At 42.2% G+C, this 20593-nt stretch overlaps 1 protein-coding gene across 8 annotated transcripts in view; it reads left to right on the top strand.

Annotated features, from left to right (window-relative positions):
* RARB (retinoic acid receptor beta) overlaps nt 1-20593 on the top strand; it is an 876710-nt gene that overhangs the window by 684244 nt on the left and 171873 nt on the right. Inside the window, exon 1 of one of the 8 annotated variants that reach the window (XM_045436335.1) lies at nt 17795-17887. The exons of 5 other annotated variants lie outside the window; for them this stretch is intronic. Coding sequence is in view for 1 of the 3 variants with exons in the window: in XM_045436331.1 (XP_045292287.1) it covers nt 18569-18725 (157 nt within the window). In the remaining 2 variants the exon portion in view is untranslated. Of the gene's footprint in view, nt 1-17794; nt 17888-18000; nt 18726-20593 lie in introns of those variants that run through there. 2 more of the 8 variants (XM_045436331.1, XM_045436337.1) reach the window with 2 other exon arrangements.

The following is a 20593-nucleotide window of genomic DNA, read 5'->3' on the forward strand; positions in this document are numbered from 1 at the left end:
CTAGTTATATAGATGCTGATGTAAGGTTTCATCAAAATGCTCTTTGCACTCTAGAGTTAAATATTCAAAGCTAGTTCTGTAGTGACTCCTAGCCTTCCCATCTCCTCTTGTCCCAGTGTTTGATCTGCTTATGGTACAAACTCTTTACCTTCTCAAGATTGTTGACTAGAGTAATTGTTCTTAAACTTCTTCAATACAAGGACCAATTAATTAATTGAATTTACTGAATTAATTGAATTATTTAAAAATTCTGTGAGTCATGTGTCCCATCCACTATTTTTCAAGTAAACCCTTTCATTGCAATATATGTAGACATGCATAAATCATAAGTACACAGCATGGAAGATTTTTTTTATGACTGAACATACACATTTTTTAATTTTTTTTTTTAATGTTTATGTCTGAGACAGAGACAGAGCATGAGTGGGGGAGGGGCAGAGAGAGAAGAAGACACAGAATAGAATCTGAAGCAGGCTCCAGGCTCTGAGCTGTTAGCACAGAGCCTGACGCGGGGCTCGAACTCACAAACCATGAGATCATGACCTGAGCCGAAGTCGGTCGCTCAACCACCTGAGCCACCCAGGCGCCCTGAACGTACACATTTAACCAGCACCCAGATCAAGAAACAGAATATGACCAGCACACCAAAAGCCACTTTGTACCTTCCTTTATTCACCAATCCTGACACGAGAGTAACAGGTGTCTTAACTTCTAATAGCATAGATTAATAAGGCCTATTTTTGATCTTTATATAAATAGAATCACTGAGTTGTACTTTTTCTGTTTGGGCTTTTTTCACTAAATATTATGTTGTAGCATTTATCTACACTTAAATATAGTGAAGTTCATTCATTCTCATGGCTGGAGAGAATTCTATTGCCTGAATACCTCATATTTTATTTATTCATTCTACCATTGATGTATACTTCTACTACCATTGATGTAGTTTTCTGTTTGGGGCTATGATAATTAGTGCTGCTTTGACCATTTTTTTGGTACATGTCTTTTTACGTAAACATACATAATACGTTTCTGCTGGGTATATACACAGGAATGGAATAACCACATCCTAGAGTTCAAAGAATGTCAGATTTCAGTAGATACCAACAAATGGCTTTCCAAAAGGTTTATGCAAATGTCCATTCCCATTGGCAGTGTATGAAAATCCAGATTTCTGCATATGTTTGCATACCCTGGGTATCATTGCTTATTTGTTTTAATTTTAGCCATGATGATGTAGTGCTATTTCATTGTGGTCTTAACTTTTGTTTCCCAGAAGACCAATGAATACCTTTGCAGCCATGGCTGGTTGGTATTCAGCTGTACCTCACTCGGACGGATGGGCCAACATTATCATAATACAGGTTAATGTCTGTACTGTAGTGGTTGTTAAATATTTTGTTAAATATTGTTTTCTATGACAGCTTTATTGAGGTATGAACGACATTAAACTGCATATCTTTAAAGTGTAAAATTTGGTAACTTTTGAGATAGATACATACCTGTGAAACCATCACCATAATCAAAATAATGAACATATACAACAAAGGAAACCATAAACAAAATAAAAAGGCAATGTACCAAATGGGAGAAAATATTTGCAAATCATGTATCCAATAAGTGGATTCAAAACAAATAAAGAACTCCTACACCTCAATAGCAAAAAATAAATAAACAATTCAATTTAGAAATGGGGAGAAGAAATGAATAGAGCTTTTTCCAAAGAAGAAATACAGATGCCCAATGGATTCATGAAAAGGTGCTCAACATCAATAATCATCAAGGAAATGAAAATCAAAACCACAATGAGGTATCCCCTCATGCCTGTCAGAATGGCTATTATAATTTTTTTTCTTTTTTAAATGTCCATTTATTTATTATTTTGAGAGAGAGCATGAGCAGGGGAGGGGCAGAGACAGGGAAAAAGAGAATCCCAAGCAGGCTTCACGCTCACCACGGAGCCTTATGTGGGGCTTGATCTCATGATCTTGAGATCATGGCTTATGCCCATAAATCAAAAATCGGACCCTTGGGGCGCCTGGGTGGTGCAGTCGGTTAAGCGTCTGACTTCAGCCAGGTCACGATCTCGCGGTCCGTGAGTTCGAGCCCCGCGTCGGGCTCTGGGCTGATGGCTCAGAGCCTGGAGCCTGTTTCCGATTCTGTGTCTCCCTCTCTCTCTGCCCCTCCCCCGTTCATGCTCTGTCTCTCTCTGTCCCAAAAATAAATAAATGTTGAAAAAAAAAAAATTTAAAAAAAAAAAAAAAAAATCGGACCCTTAACCAACTGAGCCACCCAGTCGCCCCATGAATGGCTATTATAAAACAGACAAGAGATAACTGTTGGAAAAAAAGTGGATAAAAGGAACCCTTGTGCACCATTGGTGGGAATATAAATTAGTGCAGCCATCATGGAAAAAAATATGAAGTTTCCTCAAAACATTGCAAACATAACTACCATATGATCCAGCAGTTCTTCTTGTGGGTATTTATCCAAAGGGAAATAAAAACACTAACTAGAGAAAAAAAATAACTTGAAAAGATACCTGCACCCCCATGTTCATTGCAGCATTATTTCAGTAGCCAAGACATGGAAGAAATAAAGTGTCCATCCATGGAAGAATGTATAAAGAAGTTGTGGTATGCATACGCAATGGAGTATTGCTCAGTCATTAAAAAATAAAGAAGGAAATCTTGCCATTTGGGACGATATGGGTAGACCTTGAGGGCATTCTGCTAAGTGACAAATGCCATATGGTCACATTTATGCGTGAAGTCTAAAAACAAACACTGAGCTCATAGATACAGAGAACAGATTGGTAGTTGCTAGAGGCAGGGAGGGGGTGGTGGGTAGGAGAAATAGGAGAAGGTCATCAAAAGTAGACACTTCCAGTTGTAAAGTCCTGGATATGTAACCTACATCCTGGTGACTATAGTTAATAATATTTTATTTTATGTTTGAAAGTTGCTTGGAGAATAGATCGTAAAAGTTCTCATCACAAGAAAAAAAAATTGTAACTGTGTGATAATGAATCTTAACTAGACTTACTGTAGTGTTCATTTCCCAATGTATACGTAAGCTGTATCATTACGTCGTATACCTGAAACTGATGTCATATGTCAATTATATTTCAGTTTTTAAACATCATGAACATATCACCACCACCCCTAGAAGTTTCCCCATATGCTTTTATAATCTTGTCCTTCTGCCCCTCTCTGTTTTCCCAAACCCTGTCTTTAGGTGACCAATGATCTGCTTTCTGCCACCATATATTAGTTTGGATTTTCTAGAATTTCCTTATATAAATGGAACCATATGCTAACTATATTTTGTGTCTGTCTTCTTTCACTCAGCATAATTATTATGAAATTCATTCTGGGTTGTAGCATGTATCAGTAGTTCATTCCTTTTTATTGCCAAGAGTTTTCCATTATATGGATACACCACAGTTGGTTAATTCACCTGATCGACAGTTGGGTTTCCGGTTTGGGGCAAGAAAAAAATGGTTGTATGATTTTACATTTCTAATACTGGATGAGAGTTTTCAATTTCCCCACATCCACAGCAACATTTGATGTGGGGACTTTTTCATTTTAGTGATTACAGTCGATGTGTTGTGGTAGCTCATTGCGATTTTAATTTGAATTTCACTAAGAACTAATAATATTGATGTTTTTTCACGTGTTCATTTGCCATCCATATATTTGATGACATTTATTTTTTTAATTTTATTTAGATTTTAGTTAATGTAACATGTAATATTGGTTTCAGGAGTAGAATGCAGTGATTCACCACTTACATACAGCACCCAGTGCTCATAACAAGTGCCCTCCTCAATACCCATCACCCATCTTGCCCATCTCCCACTCACCTCCCTCCATCAACCCATAGCGTGTTCTCTATTGTTAAGAGTCTCTCGTGGTTAGTTGCCATCTCTTCAGTTCCCCTCCATCTTCCCATATGTTCATCTGTTTTGTTTCTTAAATTCCACATGAGTGAAATCGTATGGTATTTGTCTTTCTCTGATTGACTTATTTCACTTAACATAATACATTCTAACTCTGTCCACATCGTTGCAAATGGCACGATTTCATTCTTTTTGTTGGTTCAGTAATATTCCTCTGTGTGTGTGTGTGTGTGTGTGTGTGTGTGTGTGTGTGTGTGTGTACATCCTACATCTTCTTTATCCAGTCATCAGTCTGTGGACATTTGTGCTCTCTCCATAGTTTGGCTATTGTTGATATTGCTGCTAGAAACATTGGGGTGCATGTACCCCTTCGAGTCCATATTTTCGTATCTTTTGGCTAAGTTCCTAAGTGCAATTGCTGGATGAGAAGGTAGTCCCATTTTTAGTTTTTTGAGGAACCTCCATTCTGTTCTCCAGAGTGGCAGCACCAGTTTGTATTCCCACCAATGGTGCAAGAGGGTGCCCCTTTCTGCACATCTTCAGAGACACCTATTATTTCTTATGTTGTTAATTTTGGCCATTCTGACAGGTGTGATGTGGTATCTTTGATGACATTTCTATTCGACTTGCTCACTCGCTTGGGGTTGAGGGTAAGGGGTTTACTTTTCTGGTTTTGAATTTGAGTTTCTTTATTCTGGATATAAATTCATTATCTCATATATGTATTGCGTAGTTTCCTTCTAATTTTTGGCTTATCTTCTTGTAACTCAGAGTCTTTCAAAGAATAGAAGTTTTTGTTTTGGTTTGATTTTTTTAAGTAGGCTGCATGCCCAGCATGGGGCTGGGACACATGACCCCAGGATCAAGAGTCACATGTTCCACCGACTGAGCCAGGCAGGTGCTCCTCAAAAAAATAGAAGTTCTTAATTGTGGTGAGATCCACATGGTTAAGCTGGTTTATCATCTCATGCTTTGGTTGCCATTTCTAAGAAATCTACGCCCACCCCAAGGTCATAAGACTTTCTCCTATTTTTTTCTTCTCAAAGTTTATACCTTCATGTTTTACATTTAGGCCCCATGATCTTTGTTGAGCTAATTTTTGTATATAGTGTGAGCTATGGATCAAACCATACTGTTTTCTTGGTTTTGTGGGGGTTTTTGTTGTTGTTGTTTTTGTGGGTTTTTTTGTGGGGTTTTTTTTGTGGCTTTTTTTTTGCAATGTATATCTAAGGTGCTTGCTCTGTTTTTTGACAAGACTATTTTTTTTTCCTTCTGATCTTTATATAGGTTGAACCTCTTCATCAGTGAATTAAAGCACAAGGCTTATGCCATGGATTTTATTTTGCTATTGTTCATTTATTTATTTTGGCAAAGAGAGAGAGAGAGAGAGAGAAAGTGAGCAGAGGAGGTGCAGAGAGAGAGAGGGAAAGAGAATCCCAAGCAAGCTCTGCGCTGTGGTCTCCGTCTCGTGAACCATGAGATCGTGACCTGAGCCGAAATCGAGAGTAGGACACTTAACAGACTGAGCCACCCAAGTGCCCCGTAGATTGCAGTTTTTAAATGATATCATTTAATAATTAGTCCTAATTTTGTTTTGCATATAGCGGGGCCATTTTAATTGCGTTGAAACGATAGATCATAGTTGGCACCAATTTTAAATTTTTACCAAGTTGTACATGACACTTAACAGTGTGTGCCAAGAAGGGCGATGTGTTCAGTCATTCATTTATTCATTCGACAAACATTTGTTGGATTACTATGTGTCAGGAAATGTTCTTCTTGTGAAGAACAGTGAAGTGGATAGAGTTCCTGCCATCAAGGAGATTACTTTCGATTATGGGAGATATACAAAGAATAAGTGTTTGCCAGGTAGTTCTAAAGGCTATAAATTGTAAAATGTAGGGTCAAGGGACAGAAAGTGATGGGCATGACCTAGGAGTCTTGTTTCTTAGGATCATCAGTGTCTCAATTAAGGCAACGTATTCAAAAAGACCTAAAGAAAGGGATGGAACAAGTCATATTTATATCTAAACAAAATATTCCAGGCAGAGCAAAGACAAACTCAAAGACACCGAAGAGGTATATTTGGTATGTTTTCCAAATAGGCACACAGGGTTCTAAAGTACTTGAATTAAGAATTTTATCTTATTTCATTCTTTTAATTTTTTTTTTTAACATTTATTTATTTTTGAGACACAGAGACAGAGTGTGAGCAGGAGAGAGGCAGAGAGAGAGGGAGACACGGAATCCGAAGCAGGCTCCAGGCTCCGAGCTGTCAGCCCGGAGCCTGACGCGGGGCTTGAACCAGCGAACTGTGAGATCCTGACCTGAGCCGAAGTCAGTCGCTCAACCGACTGAGCCACCCAGGCGCCCCTGAATTAAAAATTTTAGACCTTAGGGAAAGCATCAATACTCTCCAGCTCTAGGATTCCGGTAGATTTCATCTTCAAAGCCCCTTCAAATGATTGGTAGTAAATGCCGGTACCTGTACTCAGCCAGTTTTTTCTGTAAAGATCCGTACCATAAATATTTTCAGCATTGTGGCACATAATGTTTCACTCGACTCTGTTGTTTTCTAAAAGCAGCCGTAGACAATACATAAGCAAATACGTGTGAGAGTGTGCTGTGCTCTAATAAAACTTTATTTCACAGCAGGAGGTAGGCCGGGCTGGGTGCTTGGAGACTGCCATCCTCTGGGCTGGCATGGTGTTGAGCGGCCTTGCCGGGATCTTTCCAAGGGAGGCACCTTAGCGAGTCTGTCATGGGCTCAAATGGAGCACCTGAGCCGTGTCCTGGCGGCCATGAGTTGCAACAGGCTCCTCATGTTACTGATTAGACGCGACAAGTTCTCCCAAGCTGTTAGTGGAAAGTTAGATCTCCGGGCTGTCTGCTCAGTTTTCTTACACTAGCCTGCCCTTACCCCCTTCAGATTCGCCACAAATTACTTTACGTATAGGACACCAGCAGAGTTCCGAAGGTTACCTCCCTCCCCAAGTGCAGCCCAGATGGCCAGAACCAGCCCTGGGCCTGGATGGCAGTGTTTCCTGGGAAGCTGCTGGTAATGTCCAGGGTTAGAGATGAGGGCTTCTACAGAGCTTTCTCACGTTGTGTCTGTGCCACAGAAATGCAAATGAAAACCTGCCATTTCTCTCTGGATCTGGAGCATGGAGGCCAGTGGAAACCAGCTATGTACCCCTGCTGCTGGCCAGTCCTCACAGTGGGAAAAGAGAGAGGAGCCTGGTCTAACTAAGGAAGAAACACAGGTCTTTAACACAAGGCAAGGGGATGGGCAATTGTATAAGGGAATACCAAGATGATCCTTTTTCTTATTTTTTTTTTAAGTTTATTTATTTATTTTGAGAAAGAGAGTGAGGGAGAAGCAGAGAGAGGGAGAGACAGAATCCCAGGCAGGCTCCACGCGCTGAGAGTAGAGCCTGAGGCGGGGCTCGAACACAGGACTGCTGAAATCAAGAGTCGGATGGATGCTTAACTGACTGAGCCACCTAGGGGCCCTCCTTTTTCTTATTTAACATTTTAAACACATCAAAAGGGGTTTGATTAATTAGAATATAAACTAAACTTGATTTTAATCGTCACCCAAAACTATGATAGCATAAATACGATGGAGGTTTCATTTTCTCTCATGTAATTGTCCCGAGATAAATAAGCTGGTAGGGTGGCTGTGCTCCACATGGACATTCACATCCCAGGTTTCTTCCATCTTATGGCCTTGTCTTCTCCTGGGCTGGTATCCTCGTCTCTTTGGTCTCTACAGGCTCCCGTGGCATTCCAGTTGGCAGAGAAGGGGTGAAATTGCAAATGGAAGGGGGGAAATTACTTTTTAAGGAAGTGATGTGGAACTAGGGCAAAGTATTTTGTTGCTGACAGCGTGGTCACGTAGTAGCCATACCTAGCTGCAAAGGACGCTGGGAAATGTGGCCCCAGTCTGGGGAGCCCTGTGCTCAGCTAATTAATAACCTATTGTGGATTTTTAAAGAGGATTATCCATTAGATGAGAGGTTGGAGTTAGCTGTTTTCCACAGAGTTTATAAGGGAGTTGAAAATATTGTTTGGTCTGTTTTCACCTCCTGTGTGAATACTAATGCCTGATGTCACACAATACTTCAGAGACTGGTAATTATTTTTCTCAGACATTATTTCACTTAATCCTTTAACATTTGCTTCCTTTGAACTACACATTATCATTGGAAGCAGACAGTATCTTCATATACAAGAAGAATAAGGCTCGGGAAAATGATGAGATTACCCAAAGGCATACATCCATCGAGGACAGAGCCAAGACTTTAGTCCAGGCTCAGACCTCTGCCATTTGCAGCCCTCGCAATCTTTCTTAACACCTAATCCTCTGAAGAGTTTCCTGTTCTTTGGCGTTCGCCAAATGGAACATCCCAGGGTAGCAGAAGTCTGACACTTTAGTGTGCAGAGTAAGCACCTGAGGCCCTTGATTAGAATACAGATTACTTTCCCAGAACCTGAGAAATTTTCCTGAGGTAGCCCTAGGTATGGAGCCTTAGCACTGAAATGCTTTGGGAATCATTGCAGTGATCTTACATTTTATCATTGCATGTGCTTGAACACACAGAGGAGATACTTCATATTTCTGTCTGTCTGTTCCCTCGCTTGTCCTCCCGTGCTTATGTGCGTTACCTTAAATTTTGGAACTATTGCTTCTGAAAAATCTTTGCTAATCTCTTTTGAAGCACCTCTAACTCAAAACGAAAAGGCAAACAATGACAAAATGTCAAAACCCGATTATGGAAGCCACCACGGTATCCTTTCAAACAGAAGTTTTCAAAGTCCTTGGTTAAGGTAGATGTCCAGAAGGTGGCTTTATGCCCTGCAGTTTGAAAGGACAGGCAACATTATTTTGTCATCAAAAATATCGATATTGAGTTCATAGTGAGTGAGTGAGTGAGTGTGTGTGTGTGTGTGTGTGTGTGTATGTAAGGTACATATATACATATCATTGTTTCCCCAACAGAAATTTCACATAGATTTCTACTTGGCTCCATGTTACCCTCAATTCCCATTAAATCACATTGGGCTTTTTTATTTGCCTTTTTCTCTGTCAGACACCAGGATGAATTTAAACTCCAGTCCCTCTCCAATGGCCTCTCTGATGTATTTGCGACTTTTTACATTCCCTTTCCCTGTAGAATCTGATGGAAATTCCTTTTGAGCCTTTAGCTTTCCCTCAGAGTCAAAAACTTTTGTGTTGCTAATAGAACTCAGCTTCATTAGCATTTCAAATCCTGAGATGCTCTTAGAGATCAGTGTGTTAGATCTGAGGGGCTCCCCAGCCACAACCTGATTTATCAAACTTGTTTAACTAAAATCTCCAGTGGCCTGTGCCTTTGACCTTATTTCTGCCCCCACATCTCATCAGGAAATCCTTTTCAAGGAGTCTAGAGAAAGACACATGCATAGTCTTAGAAGCTTTACTTTTGTCCCTCTCTCTGCTCTATATATTGCCTGTTGAAAAGCCATACTTCATTACTTTTGGTTGTTAGATCATGGGTAGATGGTGAGTAGATAGATAGATAGACAAGTAGATGGTGGATAACTAGAAAGGCAGATGGATTATTAGATGGGTAAATGGAGGGATGGGTGGGTAGGTGAAGTACATGAATGAATAAGAGGATGGGATGGATGGATGCATGGAAGGAAGGGAGGGAGGGAGGAAAGAAGGATGGAAGGAAGGAGGAAGGAAGGGAAAGGATAGAAGGAAGGAGGGAGGAAGGAAGGGTAGTTAATATTCAAGTCTTCCATCTTGTACAATTCTTGCCATTTAATTAACTATAATTGGCCTTGGTGTTCTTGAGACTGAATACCATTTCTGCAGAAAACAGCAAGTCATATATGTGTCCTGCATCTCACAGGAGAGAGAGGGGTGGGGCTTGTAGAATAATCCGTTGCCATTCTGACTCAGTGTCTTATTTGTAAAGTAAAAGAAACCATTCTCTTAAACAAATATATAAAAATGCTTCAATGCAGTGCTGTTTAACCAGACATACACAGCAAAATCTCTTGGAACTTGCCCTAACTGCATATGCCTGCACCCCAGACCCTGAAATGTGCATCCTGATTGAAAATTAACTGCCCTGGCAGAATAGTCTCTGTGCCTGGTAGCAGTAGCAATTGAGCTATGGGGTCCTGACTTGATTTTCTTCTTGCAGACATTCCACTAACACTTTTTAAGAGCTTACTATATCTCAGGCAATGTTGCAAGTGCTTTTTACTTGTATTACCTCATTTAATCTTTACCGCAACCTTTTAATATGTTTACCATTAATATCTCCGTTTCATAGGTGAGGGAATTAAGGCGTGTAGAAGTTAGGTAACTTGCCAAGGGTCACACAGCTAGGAAGAGGCAAAGCTTGGGTTCTAATACAGTCGCTGTCCAGACTCTACGGCCCCACTCACCATGCACCCCTCTGAACACTAAACTGACCTTTCAGTCCAGTAGAATGTTCTGTGATGGTGACAGTGTTCTATATCTGTGCTATCCCAGGAACACGGGAGCCACTAGCCACATGAAGCTTTTGAGCCCTTGAAATGTGGCTAGTGTGACTGAGAAACGAAGTTTTTAGTTGTCCTGTATTTTAATTAATTTAAACAGCACAGTTTAAGAGCCAACTAATAGCCTCTCTTCATACATATGATTTCAAAAAAATGAAGTGCTGAAGTAGGTATTAAGGTAGGCATTTCAGTTATAGACATTCTCCTTTATTAATAATATTAACATGAAATAATTACAAAGCAGCCTTAGAAACCTTTGTGCTTCTTTCCGTCATTGAAAAGAGTCTCACTGCTCTATTAAGCCCTCTGCCAAGTAGGTGGCACATCTCCTCTTAGCTCACTGGAAGATATAACGAGATGAGACAGAAAAAAATAATTCAGGCAGAATAATACAGGGACATCATGGGCAAGTTGTAGCATGGTGGTGCCATTGGCATTTATTCTTAGAAGTCATTGTTATATTTTCCATCTCCTCAGTACTGCCCTCGTATGTTAGGGGGACGAGGGCTTCATGGAAATAATGGGCTTTAAAGCAGGGTTTGGTGGTGGAGGAAAGATACTACAGGGGCATCTGGGCTCATGTGAAGGAGAGACGCCATCCTGCACCCCCTTCTTAAGGAAGTGAAGCGAGTGAAGTAGGAAAGTGGGAAATTTTGAGCCAAGAGAGAAGAAGAGGGGATTCTGGATGAAACAATGTAATGAAGCAAAAGGGCCATATCCTTCTTCATGTGATACACAAGTTGAAACTGGGTAAAGCTTTAAAGGAGAGGAGAAATTAAAGTATTAACAAAACACAAAAGTATAGAGCTGCGAGGTTTTTTTATGTTTATTCATTTTTGAGAGAGAGAGAAATGGAGCATGAGTAGGGGAGGGGCAGAGAGCAAGAGAGAGAGACAGAGACAGAGACAAAATCTGAAACAGGTTCTAGGCTCCAGCTGACAGCACAGAGCCCGACGTGGGGCTTGAACCCACTAACCGTGAGCTCATGCCCTGAGCCAAAGTCTGATGCTCAACCGACTGAGCCACCCAGGCTCCCAGAGCTGAGTTTTAAACAGATAGAGACAAGGCAATATATAATTTGGCGGAATTGTTAAAAAAACAAAAATAGTTACAACCGAGGTAGACAAACTATAGACCATGAGACAATCCCAGTCCACTGCTGGTTTTTGTAAATAAAGTTTTATTGAACATACCCATGCCCGTTTACATTTATATATGGCTCCTTCATACTATAAAAGCAGAATTGAGCAGTTGCAACACAAACTATATAGCCTACAAAGCCCAAAATATTTCCTATGACCCTAAACAGAAAAAGTTTTACTGACTCCTATTTTATAACAAAAGGGGAATATGTATTAGCACAACCTTTTGGAGCGCAATTTTCTGTAGTCACCACATTTTAACACGCACATCATCTTTGACTTGGCAATATTACTGCTAGAATTTTCTCCAGCTCGTGTTTTGAGACACACACCCACAGGGCTTCTTAAACACTGAAGAACTGGAAACAAGGTAAATAGCCAGGGCAGTGGCTAAATGAATTACAGTGCATTAATGTAAAGAGATCCTATTTAGGGGGCGCCTGGGTGGCGCAGTCAGTTAAGCGTCCGACTTCAGCCAGGTCACGATCTCGTGGTCCGTGAGTTCAAGCCCCCCGTCAGGCTCTGGGCTGATGGCTCGGAGCCTGGAGCCTGTTTCCAATTCTGTGTCTCCCTCTCTCTCTGCCCCTCCCCCGTTCATGCTCTGTCTCTCTCTGTCCCAAAAATAAATAAACGTTGAAAAAAAAAAAGAAAAATTAAAAAAAAAAAAAAAGAGATCCTCTTTAGGTTTTTGGGTTTGGTTTTTTAGTGGGAGTTCTACCTACACTGTTTATTTGAAGGGATCCCGAGAAATATTGCCAAATAGAAAAATGTTACAAATAGTATGTATTATTTGTATAAAGGCAACATACGACCCTCACAAAAGATACACAGAGACCCTCACAAAAGATACACAGATGGATGCCCAGCAACTTTTCATTTTGTATCTTCTAGACTAGACTGTGAGTTTTTATGATTTTTAAAATTTTTTATTTTAATTCCAGTGTAGTTAACATACAGCATTGTATTAGTTTCATGTGTACAATATAGTGATTCAACTAGTCTATATATTACTCAGTGCTCATCGTGGTAAATGTACCCTTAATCCCCAGACCCTATTTCAGCCATCCCCCCCCCCCCCACCTCTCCTCTGGTAACCATCTGTTTGTTCTCTATAGTTAAGAGTCTGTTTTTTGGGCTTGTCTCTTGTTTTCTTTATTCCTTTTGTTCATTTGGTTTGTTTCTTAAATTCCACATATGAGTGGAATCATATGGTATTTGTCTTTCTCTGAGTGCCTTATTCCATATAGCATCTCTATCAAATCTATATTCTCTAGATCCATTCATATTGTTGCAGAGTGTGTATTACTTAAAAAAAAAAAATCCGAATTAGGAAAGTGGAAAAGTAGGGACACCTGGGTGACTCTGTTAAGCGTCTGACCTGCTCAGGTCATGATCTCACGGTTCGTGGGTTCAAGCCCCACATCGGGCTCTGTGCTGTTGCTCAGAGCCTGCTTTGGATTCTGTGATTCCCTGTCTCTCTGCCCCTCCCCTGCTCACATACCCTCCCTCTCCTTCTTTCCAAAATAAACGTTAAAAAAAAAAAAAAGAGGAAAAATCCTGAAAAAAAAAGTAGAAGAATGAACAAGAGGGGAAAACCAAAGATAGGTCTTCCCCAAACTGAGGGATTCGAATATTGAGGCATTCAGGAAGGCAAGTATTTAAGTTTCAAGTTGGGAGCGAGGGAAACTGTTGGACTTGAAGAGATGTCTTTATGAGTCATGCACGGCAAAAGCAGAGACGTGCTAAAGAAACAAATCAAGAGTGGAAAGAGAGAAGCGTGCACCATTGTCCTGGGTAATGGTGTTCATAAGTACCCAGGTGGAAAGGCTTCATTGAGGAAACTGGAAAAAACAAGAAGCTGCAGAGAAAGGAACCAAATGAAAGAAGGACGCGGTGGCCAACCCTCAAGATGGAGAAACATTTTTGAGGAAGAACAGATGTTCCTCGGGGTTCTGAGAAGACCCAGTCTCTACACAGATGCGGAGAGCCGCTCTGCAAGTTCACGTTTGCAAAGTGCCTTAATGTCTTCTGGTAGAAGATCCGTGGCCATCGACAGCCCTGGAACATTAGCAGGTGTTCAGATGGGAGGGCCAGAAGCAGTTTCCATGTGTCGATTAGTGTCAGGACTTCTCCCAGCCACCAACACAGCAGGCAGCTCTGCCCGGTGGCGCAGAAGTCCTGGGAACAGCCTGAGCGCTTGCCTTGTGCTGGCGACACATCCCTGCCTTGGCTTCCCGGCCGAAACACACACATGGCCCGGGGCCAGCTATCTATTTTTCTGGCAAAATTGTGGCAAGAGGCATTGATGGGAGATTAATGGTTTAAAAAAACCCCACAAATATATAAAAATAAAGCAAGCAAACAGAAAAACATGGAAGAGGCAGGTGTGTGTGTCTTTTAAAATGATCCACGTCTACCTCCCCCCACCCCACCCCCGTGTCTGCCTGCACTTTGCATGACTTGTGCCTCGGGTGGAGATGATTGTGCCTGTGAGAATCTTTTTATTTAGACATCACAAGGCATTTGACCAGTTTTGAACACGGCCGGCTTCAATCCTGGTACACAGACATGCCGGCTCTGTCTTCACGAAACTCTCCCGTCCAAACACGTTTGCAGAGCATGATTCATGGTGTTTCCTTCTGGATTGTCCAGTGGGTAATTGCTATACGAAAACCAGAGAAACAGATGTAGACCCTGAACCTTGGCTATAAATTTTTGTTTTATGATTATGGGTTTCAAATGTGCTGTGTCACACTGACAAATATACAGTTACTCTGAAACAAAATGGATTTTGGTCCCAAAACTTTGGCTTTTTTTGTTTGCGGTTGGACATACTTTTATTAGAGTTTTCTTTTATCGTTGATGAAACACAAAATGGAGGAGATGACGCATATCAGAATGTTACTTTATGCCGTACCAAGAGACTATTTGGGAAAGGTTTCTTCTGTTTGATTAATGTTTAAAATAGGCGTCAATTATTTAAACCTCATTACCAACAAATTAACTAGGCCATTTTTTACCTTCTACCTAGTCATTAGTCTTTATGGTACGTGAATATGGTACGTGTGGCTTATTTGTAAATCTTTCCTAAATTTTACTTAAGATAAAGAATTTAGAGGAAGCCAGGTTTTCAAGAAATGTGAGAATTAGATTCCCTGATGAAGAAATGATAAGAAACATGTAGCTAAATTTGGGTCTGCTTTATAAATTAATACTTGGATTAAATAATAGCTCTAATAGTTGCTATCAGCATAATTAATTCATGATGAGAAATGATGAATAGATGTGCACTATAAGAAACCCATAATATTCTATTCACACAGATTGAAATAAAAGATCAGTATTCAAAAGCCCCAGTTTCTTCCTCTGCTAGTGAAGAGAACCCCAAGGTGATGAGAAGTTTAAAATTTTCTGGGGCGCCTGGGTGGCACAGTCGGTTAAGCGTCCGACTTCAGCCAGGTCACGATCTCGCGGTCCGTGGGTTCGAGCCCCGCATCGGGCTCTGGGCTGATGGCTCAGAGCCTGGAGCCTGTTTCCGATTCTGTGTCTCCCTCTCTCTGCCCCTCCCCCGTTCATGCTGTGTCTCTCTCTGTCCCAAAAATAAATAACCGTAGAAAAAAAAAAAATAAAATTTTCTGGTGCGGAGAAAGAAAACAGCAAATCTAGCGCCATCCCTCCCCACCCCACCCCCACCCCCTGCCCGCTTTGTTATTGTTTCTTGTGCCATGACATAGTATTGAGGGTAGAGATTTGGGGACAGTCATTTCCCTTCCTAGATGAGGCTGAAACTGGAGCTGAAGGAATGAGACTAGGCGGAATTGGGGAGACGCCCTCCCCATCTTCAGCTTGCGATCGGAGCGCCCTACCCTTTGGAACGATGATTGAACAAGGGGGTGCGGTGGCGTCCCCTGGGTAAAAGAAACCTGAATACACGCAGCTGGCAGTGGGGCCACGCTTCTCCTCTCTTAGTCCTTCCTGATGTACTTTAAATGTAGCTGCTTCTTTCTCTCTGCTCATATACCTTTTCACCCACCTCCATTATCGCCTGTGAGTCCACATAGGAGTTTCCAAGGAACGCCGGAGGGCCGGAAGTAAGCACGGGGAGCTGTAAGTCCATGCACGCCGAGATTGGCACATAATGTGGTACTTTGTGTATCTTTACAACCATCTTAACGACAGCGTGTTAAATGTTTTGTTCATTCCTCTGTATTCCTTGCTTAAGGTGTGTGTTTTCTTTGTAGTTAAAGGGTTCCTTACAAACCTCCGTTATAAAATGACGGTCCTTTGAAAAAGAGAGAATTAACAAACACACTTCAGCAAAAGCTCGCCCCGCTGTCGTCCTGGACTTTTCAATGGCAAGAGCTGAGCTTGCTGGGCTGAAAATTGTTTTAATGTACCTTCATAAAAGGATCTTTGACTTGGTAAGTGTGTGTGACGCATACTTTTCATGTTACACCACGAGTGCCACTTAGCAACTCCTGGAGACAGAGCAGCCTTTCAGCATGGGGCGAGGTGCCCCCTGACAGGCTTCTAAAAGGCCTGGATGCCAATGCACATTCCAGCACTATCCACAGAAAGGAGCCCAGGGCGGCTCTCTTCCCTGCAGGGGGCGGGAAACCTTCCCTCTTGCCTACCCACTTACCTGCCCTGTTCTGTAGGAGAATTACAAGTAAATATCAGAGTGGTAGTGGAGGAGGTAGGGTGTTCTCATTACTCCACGGAGTTTCCTTTCTCAGATGTGCATTGCATCCTTTTAAACAAGTTGTGCAAAATGGCTACAATGTGGCTTGGCTCTCCCTTTGAAAGCTAGCTGCCTGGGTTTATTTGTAAATACTGCATCTGTCCTGCGTCTTTTTTTTTTTTTTTTTTTTTTAGCGTTTATTTATTTTTTGAGAGGCAGAGAGAGACAGAATGAGCAGGGAAAGGACAGAGAGAGAGGGAGACACACAATCCAAAGCAGGCTCCAGGCTCTGAGCTGTCAGCACAGAGCCCGATGCGGGGCTCGAACTCAGGAACAGTGAGATCATAACCTGATCCGAAGTCAGGCACTTAACCGACTGAGCCACCCAGGTGCCCCTGTTCTTCTGCGTCTTTTAAGACTGGCTGAAAAGCTTCTCCTCCTTCGCGGTTGGGTCCATATGGCCAGTATAAAAAAGAATCTCTTTCTCTTCAAATTATTCTAATAAATAACCAAGATTGAGCAGGGGACTAGTGTTGGGGAAATTTGGCCCATGGAAATATAAAACCTTCACGCTTAACCAGTTTTCAAAATACGTGTTTAATTACGTGGTGGTTGGGTATGCGTGTGTGTGTGTATGTGCATGACATGACAGAGGTCACCAACATGCTATTCGGGGTCCAAGGCTGTGGGAACAGCAAAGTAATTTCCACATTGGACTAGGATTGCAGGGAGTAAGGTTCTAGTCATGGCTCTGAGTTTTGTGGCCTCAGATAGGTCTCAGCCTCCCCTCCTGGGCTTCTGTTTCCCTAGGTGAAAAGTGAAAGGATGAAATCACAGTGAGTACTTGTTTCAGGATACAGTGTCCTACAGTACTTTTTGGGGGGAGGTGGGGGGGGGGGAGCTCACAGCAGCCCTATATCCCCAGTTTACAGATGAGAAAACTGAGGCTCAGATCAAATACTTGTCTCAGGTCACACAGCTGGTTTAAAGGTCGAACTGAAAGTGGCACCGATTTCAGTTGGAGCCCCACATCCACTCTAGACCACTGTGTCTTCTCAGATCCTAAAATCCTGTATATACATGTGATTTCATGTGTGAGTGTTGGAGCAGGAATAACCAATTCTTGACTGCTGCATATAGACTGGAGAGAATTTTTTTTTTTTTTTAAGTAAATGAATCCAGAAAACTAGATTATTACTCCAGAGCAAATGCAATCCCTCCGCCCAGGGTTTTGCAAGAGGGATAAAGAGGGGGTATTTAAAAAAAAAAAAAAAATCAAATGGAAAGTTTCTCAACCCAAGGCTTCCCCAAGGAGTAGCTCTCCTCTCTGCTCTACAGTTGAGGGCTTGCATGTGCTTTTTCTGGAGTGGAAAAACACATAAGTTACGAGGAATGTAACAGCCAGGCGGGCGCACGGAGGAATTTAAAGGGTGGAGGGTGGGCTGGGGGCGCGGGGGTGGGCAGGCGGCGAGCGGGCCAGGGGGACACACGCTTCCAAGCTAAGCCCGCGGCGGATAAAAAGGCGGAAAGGGAGAGAAGTTGGCGCTCAACGTGAGCCCGGAGCGGTGTCCCGGCTCCTCCCCTGCCCGTTTTAAAAGCACTTCTTGCATTGTTGTTCAGGTGAGAAATGGGAAAGAAAGAGGCGGCTTGCGCGCTCGCCCGCTGCCTCTCTGGCTGTCTGCTTTTGCAGGGCTGCTGGGAGTTTTTAAGCTCTGTGAGAATCCTGGGAGTTGGTGATGTCAGACTCGTTGGGTCATTTGAAGGTTAGCAGCCCGGGAAGGGTTCACCGAAAGTTCACTCGCATATATTAGGCAATTCAATCTTTCATTCTGTGTGACAGAAGTAGTAGGAAGTGAGCTGTTCAGAGGCAGGAGGGTCTATTCTTTGCCAAAGGGGGGACCAGAATTCCCCCATGCGAGCTGTTTGAGGACTGGGATGCCGAGGACGCGAGCGAGCCGGGCAGGGTTTGTCTGGGCACCGTCGGGGTAGGATCCGGACCGCATTCGGAAGGCTTTTTGCAGGCATTTGCTTGGAAGGAGAACTTGGGATCTTTCTGGGAACCCCCGCCCCGGCTGGATTGGCCGAGCAAGCCTGGAAAATGGTAAATGATCATTTGGATCAATTACAGGCTTTTAGCTGGCTTGTCTGTCATAATTCATGATTCGGGGCTGGGAAAAAGACCAACAGCCTACGTGCCAAAAAAGGGGCAGAGTTTGATGGAGTTGGGTGGACTTTTCTATGCCATTTGCCTCCACACCTAGAGGATAAGCACTTTTGCAGACATTCGGTGCAGGGGAGATCATGTTTGACTGTATGGATGTTCTGTCAGTGAGTCCTGGGCAAATCCTGGATTTCTACACTGCGAGTCCGTCTTCCTGCATGCTCCAGGAGAAAGCTCTCAAAGCATGCTTCAGTGGATTGACCCAAACCGAATGGCAGCATCGGCACACTACTCAATGTAGGTTTATTTTTTCCCTTCTTCTACCAAGAAAAAAAAAATGAATTGTCTCTCTTGCATGCAATAAAGACGTTGGAAACAAACTGCATTGGTAGCAAGACAAAGGATTTAATGATTTAATGCTGAAAGGGTGTGATATGCTGGCGTGCATATTGATTCCCTCTTGCTGAAAATTTCCTGTTAGATGTTTTCTTCCCAAACAGCCCCTCCCGACCCCCCCGCTCCTCTCCTTACCAACCTTACAGTCTCTTGAAAACAGTTTTAAAAAGATGCATGGAGTGGGGGGGTGGGGGGGGGGAAAGTAGAGTGTGACCACAGGACTTTGAAACATTCTTCAAGTAAGGCAATTTGACACATTGTGCAGTTTTTACTAAGATGTATGCAGAGGGGAATTTAACTTTGCTGTTCTTTGGATTAGCTGCTAGTTGTATATATCCCCCCCTTGTGTGTTTCAGCAGTCCAAAGTAATTAAAATATGACATCGTCCTTGCAAGGAATTTAGCCTAATTAGGGTGGCTCCTGCTCTTGCAGTTCATAAACCACCCGTTAAAGCTGCTGCTTCCAATGTTTTCCTTGCTAAGGAAAGGCAATATTTCTTAGCATTGACCCTGCTGCCACCTTTCCGAGTCACTTTGTTGCTCTAAGAAGTTGCTGTTTTGCTAGAAAACTACTGGCAATGAACACCCCTTGGGCTGAGCCATCCATTATTTCCATATCTTGCAATTCAGCCCAGAACCTGGACATCATTTAAAGGGAAGGAAATCTAAGTGGAGTAGCCCAGTTTTTTAAAAAAATATTGACTATTTGGTTATCTGATCCTGACACGATGCCGAGGCACGCATCTGGTCAACAGTAGTGTGGCTGCAGGCTTGAGAAATGACCAGAAGTCCCAGAAAATTCCACGTTCGGGGGGCTGTGGTGGGAGCCTGCAGGATGCATCGCCCCCCTGACAGTGATTTAGATAAATGGCTCAGCTATCTATCAAAATGTTTTTAGTACTTTATTTGACAATTCATTGGCGCATTAGCCTGAAAATGACATTTTAAATCTTTGTTTTCAAAGAGGTCAAAGTTTAACTGGAAGAAATTGAGTTTTCCTAATAACATGGTGGCTTATGTAAAGAGGGAGAAGAAAAGGGAGAGAGCGGGGACAGTGACCAGATTTAAATTGCTCTCTGCGAAACTTTTTCTTAGCAATAAAGACTTGCTACTTGGGCCAGGAAATCAACAGGTTTGTAGCTGAAAAATCAATAACCATTTGATGCCAACCGATTGGCTGTCTGACTTAATATTTGTTAGAGCCATAACCAGGGCAAAAAGAAAATAATTTTCAGAAGGCGTCTTCATCTCAAATGCCTTCTCTTTCCTGCTGCCTGTGTTCTTTCTGAAGAAGTCAAAGAAACTGAGTTACAAAATAATTGTACAACCCACCAACAGATCTTTGAGACCTGTCCTCTGTAGCAGTTAAAACAATGTGAACAATTTCACTTGGAATCTCAGGGAACCAGAGCTCTTGAGAAAACTTTTTGGTACAAGAAAAAGTTCTGTAAGACATATTTTTTAACGAAGGGGAAAAAAATGTTCAGGACCCTTGGGGGAAAGCTATTAGACTTAATAGAGCCTTTACAAGTAGACAGTCTCCCTTTGTAATTAACCCTCCAAACATGCCTATTAAGTTGTAGGAGTAGGGGGAAAAGCTTTGTTTGTTCTTGAACAAGTTAAACAAGGGATTTGCCTTATCTGGGGAGAGCGAGTGGTGAATGTGTCATTTGCCTAGGGCCAGCCGATAAGCAAGAAGTGTCGATAACAGCAAAGTTCAGCTAATCAAAGAAACTTGCATTAGAAAAAGTAAATAAAGGCATTTGACAA

This window comes from Leopardus geoffroyi, chromosome C2 (assembly GCF_018350155.1).
Source record: "Leopardus geoffroyi isolate Oge1 chromosome C2, O.geoffroyi_Oge1_pat1.0, whole genome shotgun sequence".
NCBI classification, from domain to species: Eukaryota; Metazoa; Chordata; class Mammalia; order Carnivora; family Felidae; genus Leopardus; species Leopardus geoffroyi.